The 17,550-nt window shown below is 40.5% G+C and overlaps 1 protein-coding gene across 6 annotated transcripts in view; it reads left to right on the top strand.

Annotated features, from left to right (window-relative positions):
• The window catches only part of CD86 (CD86 molecule), a 67,283-nt gene that overhangs the window by 14,939 nt on the left and 34,794 nt on the right, over window positions 1-17,550 (top strand). For all 6 annotated transcript variants that reach the window (XM_036219252.1, XM_016120035.2, XM_016120007.2 and 3 more), the window contains exons 2-3: window positions 10,869-10,918; window positions 16,716-17,051. In XM_036219252.1, coding sequence (XP_036075145.1) covers window positions 10,869-10,918; window positions 16,716-17,051 — 386 coding nt within the window. The remainder of the gene's footprint in view (window positions 1-10,868; window positions 10,919-16,715; window positions 17,052-17,550) is intronic.

Genomic DNA, 17,550 nt, shown 5'->3' with positions numbered 1-17,550 from the left:
CTTCCAGCCAGATCCCTTCTTCTGCTTTGGGAGCTAAGAGACAGGACAGGCAGGAAATAGAAGGTGCCCCTGACCAAATAACTTACAGCTTCTCTTGGCCTTAGAGTGCTGGGGACGCCAAGTAGCTCTGCTCCAGGAGTAGTCAGGGATACTGGCCCTGCCTGAATCCCTTGTGCCAGTGAGAGGTCAACAGGATGGAGGCAAAACTCACAGCCCCTGCAGTGACCTCTGCTTTCTTCTTTGGCCTTTTCCTTCTCTGGTCCAGAAACCTTTCCCCATTTTTTCTTCCTATCTAAGCACCCCATGCCAATATTGGCCCCTCTTGGCACCAGAGACCCCAGTAGCTCATTTGAAAAGAAATAATCTTAGATCAAAAAAGAGACCAGGTGGTGGTTTACTGTGTTCTGTATACCATGAACATATTTGCATTTGCAAATAGGCTTAAAATAGTGTCTCCACTAATCGTTATTTAAGGTTCTGGAGAGACAGGTGAAAATAATTTTTGGCCAAGGGAACTTCCCACTCCTCTCAAATTGTTCTAACTATAAGGAGATGACCTATCTTTCTGACATGCAACTTCAATCTTGGGACTAAGGCTCTGGACTAAAATGAGTCTACTTAATTACGTGCACAAGCTCACAGTTCTATATTACATCTTCTGTTTGTTGCTGCAGATACCATTAGTGCTATTTACATCAGCTATCCTGTATATAATGAAAGCTTTTATAAATCTGTTTATTCATGTGCTCTCTATATATTTATTGAGTGCTTACTATGTCCCAGATACTGAGTTTTTAACAGGGAGCATAAAAGACATGGTCCCTATACTCTTGAAGTGTCTAGCCTACTGAGAAAATGGCACTAAAAATAACTTTATAGCATCAGTGCTTTGAAGGAAAGGAAATGGTTCTTTGTGATTGTGCTCATTTTTTGATAGCTATGTCTTTTAGCTTTTTTGGTTACTCTGATATCCCTACATGTCAGATGCCCCTTCCTGGTGGAGGTGAGGATTGGATTTTTATGGAGTTGAGGTGGGGTGGGGGTAAAGGAGAGAGGAGAACATGAAAGGTGAAAAGGTGAGCCAAGTCAGACTCTTAGGAGAAAATCAGGGTTCGAGTACCATGTTCCAAATATCAGATAGAGGTGGGAGTTGAATTTAGGGGTCTCTGGGCCAGAAGGCTGCAGCTGTGAAGAGATAAAACTAGAGTAAAATATGTCTAAACAAGCAAGGAGGGTGGAGGGGAAGTTCTTAGGGGGTCATCTAGAATCCAGGAAACTGTGGACAATTCACCTTTTATGGTCAGGCAAAGAGTATTTGGGAGGCAGGATGGAAGGATAGGGCCATAGGTCCAACCCTTATTGGACCCTTATCCTCATCTCTAATCTAATTGAGAGGCTTGTCTCTGGACTGTACATCAGCGTATATACTCAGGCTGAGGTTTGGAAATAGGCACCATTTTGAACACGAGTTGAAAAAGAAAATTATGTCTTTAGTGCTTTCCATCTCCCCGTCAAGACTGGAAAGGTCCCATTCCCTATTCTGCTCCCTCCTCTTGTGAGCATAATTCCTTTCTGAGTGTCATCTCCAATTTAGATAAATTAATTTGGACTTAAGTTTTAATGGCTGAAAACGACAAAAAACATTTCTCCCTTCCAGCTAGCATTTGTGTTTTAACAGGGGCTTTCAAACATGTGTTAACCCAAGGAGTGAGTAATTTGGGAATTCCAAGCACCAGGGTAGAGCTGGTACTTGGAATGGAGAGAGGGGGACGCCCCTCAAATTGTGTCCTTGAAACATTGGCTTTCTCTCTTTGACCATGATTCTGGTTTTGATTAAAGAGGAAGGGCTCCCTTAGGGGGCCAGCATTGGCATACCTTTCAGTGAGTTCTGTGGGTTTTATTCATGGCAAGCAGAGCTCTTGACTGGATGCGTACACACTCAGACTTCCTATAAAACATTGCATGATGCTTACCCATATGCACTTTTTGGCAAAATGGAAAATATAGGTTTTTTTTTTTTTTTTTAATTATTTATTTATTTATTTGATGGTGACATTGGTTAATGAAATCTAGTAAGTCCCAGCTGTACACTTTAACAGTAAGGCGTATAAACATGGCTTTTAAAATTATTGATAATTTAAAAAAGGCATACTTCTTAACTCAGAAAGGTCTGATTCTATATATAACTGGAGAGCTGGGCATTTGTCTGTATATCGACTTGCTGTTGGAAGACAGGAAAAGCTAAGTGTTAACACCATGCAATGCTCCTTCTTCTGGGTGAGTGAGGAGAATGGACTCTTAATTTTAATACTTCAGTTACCTACAATATTGGGCAGTGAATAAAAGTATCCTCTGCTCCTTAAGAATTTGCATAGGCATTTCTTACTTGTACCTAAGTACCTTTGATGCTGTCCCTCTCGAATCTATGTGGAAATGCTGTGCTCCCAAATGGGTGAGGGAAAAACCATATACTGTGCTAAAAATGAGAGGAATAGACTCAGAATGGGGGACAGGGAAAGGTGGTATGACCAGGTTTTCACCTTTATTTTTCCTCCTTTCTTGGAATGTAATGAAAACCTTAAAGGCAAATTTAAAATGTCTCCTCTGCATTATTCCCCCACTTTTGCTTGAGCAGTTCTGGTGATCAGGAGCTCATTACTGCACAAGAACATCTAGTCTTTGGTTGTAGCACTCTATTCAAAGTTTTCGTTATCTGGGGTCTGGCTCCCTATAACTTCCAGTTATTGGAACTACTTGCCCTCCAGCAACAGCACATGTGTCATCCGATAGGAGGGCCCTTTAATCTTTGCAGATGACTATCACATACTTGCAGGTTTCTCATCTTCAATTTCAATACCCCCAGTCCTTTCAACTGTTCCTCATTTGACATACTTTCATTATTCTCTAGTGAATTGTGCTACACCATCTCTTGATAAACTCTAATTTGTCATTGTCATTCAAGTATAACCAACTTCACTGAACATACCACAAGCGATGTGGTCTGATAAGCACAGACTACGGTTAGCAAATCGAATTAAGATTGAATTAATTTTAATTAGCCATGCCACACTAACATTTATATGAATTTTACATTTACTATGGGTCAGCTATTTCTCTTTTGAACATTTATTCCACTTCACATTCATTATTTGAAAACTTAAGTGCAGAGCTTCACACTTACCCTCATGAGATTCAATATACTAGTATCAGACTCTCTTTTTAGGCTTTATGCATATTAATTTAGTGACCAACTGGCTCACTTTTGTGTCATCTGCACATTTGAAAGCACATGTATGACTTCTGTGTTTTCATTCATAGTTTTACTAAACACGTGAAAGTGAAAAAGTAAAAAGCCAAGCCTTTAGCTCCTCTCTTGTATCAGTCTATTAAACAAGAATGATTCCTGGCATTCGGTTTTTGAAAAATTAATGAATCAATCAATACCATGTCCTCATCCCCCATATTTAATCCATCACCGTATCCTTCCACTGTATCCCTGATAATAATCCTAAATATTGCTTAAATCTATCTTCTTCTTTCTACTTCTGCCCCTAACACCCTAGACCAAACGGCCACCTTCTTTCACTTAAATGACTAAGTAGCCACCTGATCGGTCTTCTGGCATCTGTTCTGGCTTCCCTACTATCCATTTGCTACACAGTAGCCAAAGTCATCTTTTCAAAATGCAAACCCGATTATGTCACTTCTCTGCTTTAATTTCTTCAGTGTTTCACATCGTTCTCAGAATAAGGACCAAAGTTCTTAACTGACCCATAAGGTGAGCATGGTCTGAACTCGCCAGCCTTGTCTCCCACCTCTCTAGTCATTTTAGCATATCGACCTTCTGCCTCGGTGCCTTTGGACATGCTGTTTCCTTTGCCTAGAATCCTTCTAAACCACCACCAACCCTTTACCTGCTTAGCACCTGTTCAACCTGTTTGTTGACCTATTATTGGTGCATTATAAATTTTAACAGTTAGACACAGTGAGTATCTTACTCTCTCACATATAATGTGTGAGCCAGAAATTTGGGCAGGCTTCGAAGTGATTTTTCTGTTTCTCATGGCACCAACGAAGGTCGCCTGGTGGTATTAAGCTAATGAATGAACTAGTCTAGAGCTGCACTGTCCAATTCAATAGCCTCTAGTCACACACGGCTACTGACCACTTGAAGTACTATGGCTTGTCTTAATTGAGATGTGCTATAAGTGTAAAACCCACAAGATTTTGAGGATTTAGTACAAGAAAAAAGAATGTAAAATGTCCATTAATAATTTTTATATTGATTACGTGTTGAGATTATAATATTTTAGATATGTTGGATTGAATGAAATATACTATTAAAGTTAATTTCGCCTATTTCTATTTATTTTTTTTTAATGTGGCTACTAGAAAATTTCACATTACATATGTGGCTTATGTATTTCTATTAGACTGTGCTGATCTAAAGCAAGGGTATTTTTTTTTTTCGAAAGTCCAGGTAGAAAATATATTCAGCTTTGTAGGACATGTGATATCTATCTCAGCTATTTAGCTCTATTTTAGTGCAAAAGCAGTCAGAAACAATAATTAAATAAATAGGTATGGCTGCATTCCAACAAAATGTTATTCGTAAATGTAAGTGGTGGCTAGATTTGGTCTGCAGGCTATAGTTTGCTGACCTATAAGCTAGAAAAGTCAAGATTTTATTCGCATGCCTGGTGGCTTGGTAGAGATGTCTGGAAAGCTAAGCTCAACTGAAACTATTGCCTCAAACACCTACACATGGCTTCTCCGGCATACTGGCCTCAGGTTAGTGGAACATCTAACATGATGCCTCCGAACCCCAGAGAGCATCTTCCAAGAAAGACAGAAGCTGTAAAGCTTCTTATGATCTAGACTCGTCTGTCCCAAACCTCCCATCTACTCACTCTATTGGTCAAACAAGTCTCTGAGGCTAGCCCAAATTCAAGAAGAGATTAGATTCCACCTCTTCATGGGCGAGCAGCAAAAAATATGTATCTACCTTTAATCTACCACATCATTCTTCAAATCTCAGTTTAGACTAGTCATAGTATAGGTTCTCAAAGTATCATGAACCTCTCCTTTGAGCACTTGTCATCATTATAATTTTACATTTATTCATGTGAGTATTCAATCATTATCTTGCTCCTCTACTAAACTGTAAGCAACCCCATATGGTTTTGTTATATTCCCAGCACCTAGCATAAAGCCTGACTTAATAAATATTTGTTGAACGAATGAACAATATCAGGGCATGGCTTTTCAGCCAAGCAACTGTACTAATACTGATCCCACATTTTTCCATACTACTCTCAAGCATATCATGAAACACCCTGTCAGAATCCTTGTAGAAATGCAGATACATTCAATTCTCAGCAAATTTCTTATTTTCCAGTTCTGAAACTTTTTGAAAAAAAGAAATAAGCCTACCCTATTCTTCCCGGTACCTCAAAGATAATCATGGCTGTCCTAAAGGTATAGCTTTGGGTTCTGGAGATCTGAGAAGTAATCCATGTAGCATGTCACACCAGGGGCAAGGCAAGACCCCAGGAAGTTTGTGCTCCTACTTCGTATCACTCTCCTCTCACCTAGCTGACAGTGCCAGGCCAGCAAGCCTGCCTTGTCTAGTCACAGTATGAACTGGTGAAGGCAAAGGGCCAGGCTCTGGGTGCTTTTCTCCCCCCACAAAGGTTGTGGTGTCTCTTGCTTTGTTTGGAGCAAGGACCACTGTAGGCACGGGGGGGCAGGGGAGGATGAGCGTTGTCACCTTCCACGCTGGTGCTGTACCTTGGGTTGTAATTTGTGAACCCTAGCTTTCTTTTTAGTACTGGCGAAAAGACCAACGCCTACACATCTTACATTCCCCCACAGCCTCGAAAATAAGCCTGACTCGGAGTAAATTTAGTAAATGTTTTCATGAAAAATGGTCTCGGTGAACAACCTTACTAGGACATCAGCAAACATAACATTTTTTTCCCGGTACCTCAATCACCGCTAATGTTCTAAACAGAGTTGCGAAATAGGGCGCATTTTCTTTGTTGCCCCCCAACTTCTGCCTTGAAATTCTCTCACTTCTCCTGTCATCAGATCTGCACTTCCCTGTTTCATCCCACTTCTGTCTACCACTAGTCCACACCCTTTATACTGCCTTTCGCCTGCGCTAGATCCCACATGTCCTTCAGACCTGAGATGCAAAAGATCCCTTCTTTATTCTCTCCTTTTTCTGCCCAAATACTGTTTCTCCAGAGCTTTTGTAGGCAAAAGGCTTAGCTGAAACATAGTAACACGTGCCTGGAGCTAAGCCCATGCCAGGAGACTGATTATCTGTCCCAGGCTGGAGGGGAGATGAACAGTCTTTGCCTGAAAAATAATGGGTGCTCAAGCAATATTTGGGGAATAAATGGAAGCTCAAGACAGAAACTCCCCTGATACAAAGGGACACTTTTGGCCACATCCCAACTCCCATCCCAGCCTGTTTCCCTGAATGTCACACTCTAATTTCACAAGCCATCATTACAGCTGGCCCTGGGAATGTGCTGCTCTCCTGTTACTCTGAGACTGGGCAAAATCAGAATCCTCTCCACTCACCCACCCAGCCCAGCTGAAACCGGCTGGAACTTTTCAAGGAACTTCATCAGTTTTTAAAAAGGACACAGTGAGGCTGCATGGGCTTAAATCTCAACTTCGTCATTAATTAACCAGCTAGCTAGGGCAAATTCCTTAACCTCTCTGAGACTCCATTTCCTCATCTGTAATATGGGGGTAAATTATCCCACCTTATTGTGAAAACTGATAGTGTAATTAGTCATTCAGCTGACTCTCTAGGCATATAAAGTAAGGGAAAGTGGTGTGCAGTGGGTGCTCTTCTTTGGTTTCTAAAGTGAACCTCCAGCTTGTATGGGAACTGCTCATTTCAGGTTATAACCAGTTCACTCACCTATAGACCTTATTCCATTCACAGCTGACAGAAATCTCTCAGAGACTCTCCCCCCTAAAGTCTTAGGTTCTTTCCTCTCCCATTTACTAGGAGGACTGTCACTGCTGTCCCCAAATCCTTGAAGGGCTTTAGCAAAGTGTGGTAGGCTTATTCTGGGTAGTTCCAGAGAACAACACCAGTATCAACGAGAAGAAGAGAAGGCAGCTTCTCACTCAGGGAAAGAGAGTTTGCAAATAGAGAAGTCGAAGTGTCGTTGACTTCCTTCTTACACCCAGCGCTCGTCCCCACTGCGTGAATTACAAGGACAGACCATTTATCAAAGATTTCCTAGGGCCAATAATTTCATGTAATTATTTGAATTTAAGGTGATTTCTTAAATTTATGCCCCTGTTCAATACATCACACCAGGAAAAAAAAAATCTTTAATTAAGTCGATACTGCTTTTTGCTTCACAAACAATGAAACATTCCTGTATTAGGTGGGAGATTAGACTCAAAGAGTTCCCAGTCCTGAGATTCTGTGATAAATAGAATGCTGGCAGCGATTTAATATGAGGGAGTGCACAGGAATCTGATAATGAACTCTCTTTCCAGGCTGTGTCAGCTTACCAGGTGTCAGCTTTGGCCCAACAGATAATGCCCAAGATCTGAAATCTATTGAAATCACTGGAAAGGAGGGGGAGAGCAATCAGGAGCAATATGAGGTTCATATGTTGAACACTTATTTTGTGCTTTAGTGACTGAATATATTTACAACTCATTATCACAACACACAAATTTTCAAATTAGGTACTGATTAGCACTACTTTTTAAAACCAAAAGAGGTTCTACAAATCAATAAAGGAAATAAGAAAAATGCCAAAGACTAAATTAAAAGTAGGTAACAGAAATGTATAGACAGTCATGGAACAGGAAATCTAATTTTTTTATACATTTAAAAAGGTGCCAATACTCATAATAAAAGAAATTCATTTTAAAACTACAGTGAGAACTACTTCGCACCCATTGGGATGATACAAAAACAAAAACAAAACAAAACAAAACAAAACAAAATAACAAGTGTTGGCAAAGACATGGTGAAATTGTACCTCTTGTGCACTTTTAATGGGAGTATAAAATGGTGCAGCTGCTATGAAAAACAGCATGGCAGTTCTTAAAAAAAAAAATAGAATTACTCGATGTTTATATATGCCTTACTATTGAATTGTATGCTTGAAACTTACTGGATTTCATTAACCAATGTCAACATAATAAAAATTAAAATTAAAAAATAAAATTAAAATAGAATTACTATATGATACAGTAATTCCACTTCTGAGTATATGCTCAAAAGAAATGAGAACAGGGTCTTGAAGATATATTTGTATGTCCATGCTTATACAGCATTATTCACAATAGCCAAAAGGCAGAAGCAACTCAAATGTCCATCCACAGATGAATGGATAAATAAAGTGTGGCATATAGCTTATCTATCTATCTATCTATCTATCTATCTATCTATCTATCATCTATCTATCTAATATAGAATATTATTCAGCCTTTAGAAGAAAGGAAATTCTGACAAATGCTATGACATAGATGAACTTTGAATACATTATGCTAAACGAAATAAGCCAATCACGGAAAGACAAATACTGTATGATTCCACTTTACATGAGGTACCTAGAGTAGTCAAATTTCTGGAGAGAGGGGCTGTGGAGGAGAGGAGAATGGGGAGTTTTTGTTTAGTGGGTGTAGAGTTTCAGTTTTGCAAGATGAAAAGAGTCCTGGAGAGGGATGGTGGCGACGATTGCACAACAATGTGATGTACTTCGTGCCACCGGACACTGAACAAATTAGTAAAATGGTAAATTCTGTGTTACGTGTATCATACCACAATGAAAAATAATTTTTAACAATTACAATGAGGTGTCATTTTAACCTTCTCTATTGGTAAAGATCACAAATCAAAAAATCATACTATGTTGGCAAAAGTGGCATGAAAATAAGCACACTCATGTTTAATTGGTGGGAGCGTAAACATAGTCTTGAGAGAGAACAAATTTTCAATATCTGTGAAGATTAAAATTGTGATACCCTTTCGACTCTTTAGTTGGGCCATTGTACTTCTAGGAAGATAGTTTACTTCCACGTATATGATTTGACATATGATTAAGTTTTTCATTGCAGCAAAAGATTGGAAAATATCTAAATGTCCACTGATAGGTGCTGGCAAAATAAATCATTGCTATCCAGTAGAATACAACAGAATAATATGCAACTGTTAGAATTAAGATATTCAGTGTGTGCTGATGCAGAACAATCTCTAAGGTAGTGGTAAGTGTGCAAAAGTGTGTATACTGTGCTACCGGGTGTTTAAAAATAAAATGAAAAAAAAAATGAGTCTATGTTTTCATTTTGTTTTACCTAAAATAATACAAGTAGAGGTAAGAAACTATCAATAGTTAACAGTGGTCACTCCGGTTATGTTTACTAGGGAAAACCAGACAGCTAGGGGACAGGGTTGAGAGAGAGACTTGCTTTCCACTACTTATCACTTTTACTTTTTAAATTTAGTACCATATGCAAATATGATGTGGTTGAAATTTTTTAATTACAAAAAAGGGGTTACAGTCTAGAAGGGAAAAAACATAACAGATGCTTTTAGCCCAAAGCTTTGCGCTAAATGCTATGGGAACAGAGGAAGGGTGTCTAGGGATCAGTGATGGCTTCTAGACAGTCCACCCCCAAGGAAGAAATTTCTGCTGTTGGATCAGGAACAGTTAGTTGTGCATCTTTTCCTAAGCCTTGGTTTGTTTTTATGTTATAGACAGATCTATAAATTAGTTTTTTCTTTCACTTTGGCTATTAAAATTACAAGCCAAACTCATGATCTGCACCATGCAGGGCAGGCAGATTCCTGTGCTAAGCATTTACATTGGCCTTGCACTTGACTCCATTTTATATTTCTGCAATCGGTTTGCCTTCCACCTCTTTTTAATGTTGGTCATCTTTCTTTATTCTACGCTTCCCTAGAAGTCACTCTATAGCCTTTTTGGTCTAAGTTGAGATAAGTGCAGAAAGAGGGAGAGAGGGAGGGGAAAAGAGAGAAGATAGAGCTTATAAAGTGATACCTATCATTTTCCTTGGCTCTGTCATTTAGATTAAGTGAGTACTGTTGTGCTTGGTTCTCAAAGTGGGGTCTTTTTTTATCAGCATCAGCATCAGCATCTGTGAGTTTGTTAGACATGAGTTTTACCTAAATTACTAAATCAGAATCTCTGTTAATGAGTCCCAGAAAACTGCTTTAACATACTCTTTCATATGTTTTTTTAAGCACATTAAAATTTGAGAACCACAAAGAAACCAAAGGAGTGTTAATTTCTAAACAGAAATATTTTCCTGTCACCCCCCATCATACCCAGTATATTGGCCAAGATAAGTTATACTAGCTACTTCAACAAGCAATGCAAAAAAAATTTTATTAGCTTAAGAAAGTAAAAGTTTATTTTTTTGCTTTTATCACAGTCTAGTATGAATATGGGTTAGAGAGAGCAATTTTGTTCATTTGTTCAGCAAACCAGCTTCCTTTCACAAGAGGCTTTGCCATCCTCTAGGCCCTTGGATTTCTCCTCCAGATCCTCTGGATTCGAGATGGTAGGAGAGGGAGGAAAGAGAGGCATTTTAGTGACAGATCTGAAAGCAACACCCATATCTTCTGCCCACAATTCCATTGGCGGGAACCCAATCACATGGCCCTCCTAACTGTAGGGGAGGTTGGGAGGTAGGGCATATCTGTGGAGCTGGGGGAACAGGAAATGGCTTTGGTGAACACATAGCATGGTCTCTGTCGCACACATGGTCCTAAGTGAATCCAAAACTTTGCTTGTCATGTTTTGGTTTTTGGTTTCATTTTTTAATCATGTTTTATTTTTTCTTTTCAATTTTAGCACTATGGAACTGAGCAAGACTCTCTTTGTGATAGCTCTCCTGCTCTCTGGTAAGAACCTTTGGCTTTGTAAAGTCCTAGAATCCTTTACTGTCTCCTGATGAGTGTGTGACCACTGCAAGCCCAAGCCTTAATGAAGGTTTTATTCACTTTCTATTCAGCGTTGCACAATACTACATGCAAAAAAAAAAAAAAAAAATACTTTTCTAGACTGATGGCAGGCCTGGGATGGATCCTGATACCTTCTGTGCATCTTCCTCCTCTGCCATCTACATTCATGGTACCAGATATACAAAGTAGGCTTGCCTGGACAGGCAGAGGAATGTCTCTACTCTGACACCCCTGAAGCTTAATGTCCTTTTCTCTTCTGGTCTTCTCTATTTTTATTTCTGGCATTTTCAGGCTTTTAACAAATAGCTAATAGGCTTCTAAAAGCCTCCTTTCATTAAGAAGCATTGGTTTCCATGTTCTCTACCTTCCCTTTCCTCTCCTCTGTTTTCCCCACCAGCCCACACCAATAGATCATATTTGCCCCTGCTTACTGGGAGGATCAAGAATCCCAGCCCTGTTGCTACCGACATCAGTGACCTTCAGCTAGTGACAGGAGCAGATTTACCATGAAGCTCATAAAGCTGGGCTACAAGGTTTCCCACTTGTACAAGCCCTATCCAAAGCCTCTCTAAGACTCCATGAAGGCCCCTACCTCTGTGGTCATGTGTCTTATGCTTTGGTAATATTTTCAAAAGTAAGGTATTTTAACCACTATAAGTTAAGACCACTGCCTCTTTTTACTGCTAATTTTCTCTCCATCGCATTCTCTTCCTATTGGGTGGCATTTTGCAATTGAGTTCTGAATTTCTTTCCTTAAACAGCCCCATCCCCCAAAGAAAGGAAAGAAATGTTAAACGCTTCAGGCCTCACAGAACTCAAATCTTCCCTGTTTGCTTTTCTTCTCTAAGTTTCAGTTTCTTTATATGTTACTGGGTTGGTGGAGGTTCCTGCCACGCATTGTGTGACTGGGTGCCTTTAGTTTCTCCTGTCCTACCCCTTCCCCATTCTCAGCACTGAGAGGGAAGCCATCCCATACACACATCCTGGTGTCGGGCAGACAGGGAGGGTGAGCCGAGCCTGCAGTTTGGTTGCAGCAGCATAGAGGCTGCCCTTGACTAACTGGCCTGGCGAATAGTTCAACTCTGACTGTAGCAGTGCTAGATCTTCTCAGCCACACCTGGGCAGATCCTGTTTGGGTGTTTTCTACATATGATTCTGATAGTTACTGACACAAGCAAGTGGAGAAACCATTCACTAAGCTAGAGGACAGGAAAGTTTGAAAGAAAGGAAGAGATTATCTATTACTATCAAAGTAGAAATATCCAGCAGGCAGTTGGCTAGCTGGAACTCTAGCGAAAGTTATTGGCTGGAGATAAGCATCTGTGAATTATTAATGTATATTTGGCAGTTAAATCCATGGGGATAGAGGAGAAACACCAAAGAGAGTGTGGAGAGTAAGGAGAAGGTCAAGAGCAGGCACTCAAGATATTTAAGGAGTGATCAGAGAAAACTTACCAGGAAAGAATAGAGCTTCAAGAAGAGTTGACCAACAATGTGACATTCCACAGTGTGGTCAAGTAAGATTAGGTCTGAAAAGTGTTCTGGATTTGGCAATGGTGAGAAGTCGCTGACAACATTTGCCAGGGAAGTTTCGGCAGAGAGATGGGGGGCCGAGGCTGGGAATGAAGGCAGCAATTGCTGCTTACTCTTCCAAGAAGTTTGACTATAAGAGAAAGATAAACTACAAGCAGCAGCAGAGGAAACTGCTGAAGTAACTGCTATGAGGAAGGAAGAAGGTGGTAGGCAGGGTGAGCAGCCCAGAGGCTAAGTTAAGAGGGATGGGAGACTGAAGATTTTTGGTCTGAATAATTAAATAACTTCAGGAATTTTCAAGCATTCAGGTGTAAGAATAGATATGTAGATCAAAAGTAGACTGTTGGGATGAATTCTGCACAAAAGGGTAAGTTTATTGAAGAATGAGAGAGAATGATTGAAAAGACATACTATTACTGTGCTGTCCAACACGATAGCCACTAGCCACATATGGCTATTTAAATTAGTTAAAATTAAATAAGATTAAAATTTTAGATCTCAGTCACATTTGCCACATATCGAATGCTCAATGGGTACAGCGGTTGATGACTACCATATTGGTCAGCACAGATATAGAACATTTGTATCATTGCAGGGTTCTTTTGCAAAGCACTGCACTATAGGGTCTAGACTGGATAGAGTCAAGGTCTTGATGAAGGTGAAGAACAGATATAGGTGAAGCAATCAAGAGCAAATCTTAGAGGAAGATATCTTGTGGACAGAGATAGGTACACTGAGGTTTAAGATTCTCAGGGTAGAGTTATTCTTGGTGATAAGGTTCAGGGTTATGTCATGAGGAAGGGGCTGCTCGAACAGCCTGTGGATGAAGATCTCCAAAGTGGAGAAGTTCCAAAAACTTTGAGGCAAGGTTGTTGGTGAACTCATCCATGCTGAGATCACCCAGTTGGTAGTAATCATTGGTTGGAAAGAAAGACCTCGCATCTAATGCCAAAATGCTCGCTAAGCAAGGAAGTAGTGATGAATGATTAATAGCTAACAGCCATGAGAAATGGGGATACCTCCAAAGGGAAGGGTGTTGCTCTAGGTCCCCATGAAGTGTGATAAAACGAGCAGTGGCTGGGGCAAGTGGTGTCCTTTGAGTTGGGCCAGATTTTAATGAAAGCACAACCCCAGGGGAAACATTCAATGAAGAGTTTGAGAATGCAGAAGAGATTATCATAATGGGATGAGGCTTCCAGAGGGCCTAGTAAAGCTTTAAAGGAAGTTCAATAAAAGGAGAAAATTTCTTGAGTATGGATAAGCATAGTAACATGAGGAATAAATGATCCTTGGATATATAAGACACACATTTGAGATAGTGGCCAGGTAGTGGTCAGAAGACTAAAGTTCCAGGTGGGGTCAGAGACCTCCCAAGGTTAGAAGACTCTAGTTTTTGTGTAATGTTCAAACAGTATTTTGCTGAGGAAGTCCTCAAGTATCATTTGAAACAAGCTCTTCCAGCTGATTAGGGACGTATCTAGACATATTCTCGACTGCCTAACTCCTGACATCATCATGGCCACAAATTACAACTAGAGCCAGACCATATTTATTACTCAAGTGCTGGGGGAGGGAGAGAATCTCAATGCTTATAATCACTGAAGTTCTAGATGGCCTAAGGTCTGGGAATATAACAGTGGAGGACTAAAGCCACTTAGGGAAAATAGACATTGAACTAAATCTTTCCCAAATCATCAAAGAAGGGGTCAGTATAAGTAGTTTTGAGTGATGTCATGGAAGCCAGTGGTTGGTGAGGAGCTATGGAGTATAAATTGTGAAATACTTTCAGTTCCACACAGAATGAGCTTCAGAGTGATTTCTACCCAAAGGTGAGAAGAGAGGGTTTTGCTGGAAACCAACTGTTCCTGTCATTGTCTCCTCTGTTCCACTCTGGAGACAGAGGCAGACATTCTCCATCACAGCTTCTCAAACTGGAGCTCTTGTTAAAATGCAGATTCTGATTCTGTAGGTCTGGGTGGGACCAGAGATTCTGCATTTCTGACCAGCCCCACTACCCCCATACCCCTACGCCACCTTATCCCGTAATGCTGATTCCTTTAGAACACAGACCACATTTTTGGTTGGTTGGTGAGGAGGGGAGCAGTTATATGGGTGGAAGAAAAAGCCCTTATAATCTTTGGGAGAGGGGTCCTAGGTCAGAGAAGTTGGACGGATCTACGAGTGAAGAGGGTAGGTAGGAAGGAGAGAAGGTACTGTGAGGCACAGCAGAGAAACAACTATAAAGGAAGACAGAAGTCAAAGGTGATGTCATTTCCAGGCCCAGAAGGCACAGTTGACCCTTGAATAACAACATTGACCATTAACTGGCAGAATTTCAAACTGTGTGTTGGTTTCTCCATTAGGTCATTTGCCCTATATCATATGGCAAGTTACTGAAACAACCAGAATTGGTTTCCCCAGAGATAGATGTCAGAAGCTTTTATAGTAAGTGGCACTCCTATCCTATAATTCAGAGTTTAGCAAAGATGTATCAGGAGGCTCAGGATTACCTTGTAAGGTAATTACTGAACATGACATATTTTCCTTAGGTCCTCCTTTCACTATTTCAGGTACCCAGGTAGATTTTCTCACTTCCCTCCCACATGGGGATGTATCTTGTACAGACGCTGCATTTTTATCCTTTCAAGTGCTTCACAGGAATCTAGAGGGCAGAGTGCAATAGGCAGTGATTCAAACTTGTGCCAGCTCTCATGGATGCCTGGAGTCCTCTTCCCTTTGAGTTCAAGACCACCCTCAACCCCCTGATAATTTGTTCTCACTGGGCCACTCTGCACAAAGTTTGATTTTTCCACGTGTGTATCACTGGTATTTTTCCTACTTCCTCTTAGAAGAGAAGCTTATTTGTCAGATCGATTTAACTTCTCCTAGTACCCCTCAAAGAACACCTCAAATGAAACTCCTCTCATCTCTCTCACCAACCTTCCTCCTCTTTCATCCTTAATGACAACATCCCTTTACTGAAGTCTTGAATGATGAAGCTTTATTCAGAACCCACCCTAACTTCCTTCCCAAGGTGGCATCTAACATTATATTAACTAAGAAACAGCATATCCCCCCTAACCCTGCACTTCTCACCCACCACTAATTTCTTGGCCAAGTGTCAAGTAATTAATTGTGTGACCCAGAATAGGTACTACAAAAACCCTAACAATCAATGTCATCTAAGAAATTAGTTGGAACCGTAACCCTTCTATAAACTCTAATATGCCCTCAGGGAATAAAGACTTTCTCTGAATTCTCCCAGCTTCTCCTCTGGGGGTTGTAAAAATTTCCAGGGCAAAGCATATTGGGAAGAGCAAGTTAGTGGTAGTCGGGGTTTCCCCGGTACTCCAAAAGCACATCCTCACCTTCCCATATATGATTCATTTCCAGCAGTTCATTCATGTCCAGCATTTCATTCATGTACCTTAAATGATCTTTGACCACTACAGTCCCAAAACAACCATCATATTTGCCCAGTTCTCTTTCTAATCCCTGAAAGAGCTTAGAGAGGTCACTGAGACTAGAGGCTTTGGTTGACTATTTGTGTCATTTCCAAACTGTTTTGTGTCCTTAAGAGAGCTGGCCTTGAGAACAGCACTCATGAGGGAAGCTCTATAAAAGGGAACTATTTGAATAGCGAAGATATTATTTAATGCCATCCCCAACTATTGAGGCATAATGAAAAGGGGGATATCAGACTGTAACCATTATCAGAAATCTTTTCACCATAGCAGGCCAAGGAATAGGGATTAGGGAGAGTAAGGGAAAGCTTTTGGTGATGGTATAGAAGTAATGAGGCCTGTAATAGCTACAGCGAAAAGAATCAAAATTTAGTTTAAAGGAACATAACAGACGAGTTGTCCAACTGCTGGTTGTAGGTTTAAATTCACAGAAACATAGTACCTGAAAAATCGATAGAACATTTAGTTCACCCCTCCATTAAAGAGATGAGGAAACTGAGCCTCATAGCAGTTACATGCTCACAAAGCCACAGACATTTAATTAGCAGTAGAGTGAGAACAAAGTTCCATTTTACAGATGCCAAGATGTACACGCAGTCCCAGAGCTCAATATGTGTTTCTTTAATCTTATTACTGACAAGGTAGCATCTGGGTATTATATAAAGAGAAATAGAGTTGTTTTTATTCCCTCCTGTTTCTTCATCTCCAATCTCCACCTTTTTTTTTTTTTTTTTTTTTAGGTGCTGCTTCCATGAAAAGTCAGGCATATTTCAATGAGACTGGAGACCTTCCATGCCACTTTACAAACTCTCAAAACATAAGCCTTGATGAGCTGGTAGTATTTTGGCAGAACCAGGATAAGCTGGTTCTGTACGAGCTATTCAAAGGCAAAGAGAACCCTCAAAATGTTCACCCCAAGTATAAGGGCCGCACAAGCTTCGACCAGGACAACTGGGCCCTGCGACTCCACAATGTTCAGATCAAGGACACGGGCACGTATCAGTGTTTCATCCACCGCAAAAGGCCCCAAGGACTTGTTTCCATCCACCAAATGAGTTCTGACCTGTCAGTGCTTGGTATGTTGTGTTCACATCCCTGGCCTTCTAGATGAGACTGCAAGGAGCAGTGAAATGTTGGTGGGGGAGGGGGAAACTTGTAGAAAAAGGCAGAGGACAGCCATTTCTGGGAAGTCCATGTGAACGTAATGCAGGAGTAAGGAACTGAAATTCCTTTGTACTTTCTATAGCTTGCTTCTGAAAGTTCAGTAAGAATCTGCTTTGGGGATAAAATAGAGTTAACTGAATAAAGGTAATGTGGCTATGTAAAAACCATGAATAATTTGGCCATTACTGTTTATATAACCAGATAGGCCTCGAATCTCTTTTACATTCATTTCTCCTTGGTCCAAGATTTCTTACCCACTGAATCTTTGCCTGGAGCTCCCAGGAATGGTAACAGCTAACTAATTTGGGTTTTCCCTTCAACCTCCCAGAGATTGCCCATGAGTTGTTTGCTGCCCAAGCATGACCCCAGTTGACAAGAGGGAAATAACCCAATGCACATGGTACAAAAACT

This window comes from Rousettus aegyptiacus, unplaced genomic scaffold, assembly GCF_014176215.1.
Source record: "Rousettus aegyptiacus isolate mRouAeg1 unplaced genomic scaffold, mRouAeg1.p scaffold_m13_p_4, whole genome shotgun sequence".
NCBI classification, from domain to species: domain Eukaryota; kingdom Metazoa; phylum Chordata; class Mammalia; order Chiroptera; family Pteropodidae; genus Rousettus; species Rousettus aegyptiacus.
Note: the sequence above shows the minus strand (reverse complement) of the source record. Positions and strands in the feature narration are given on the sequence as shown.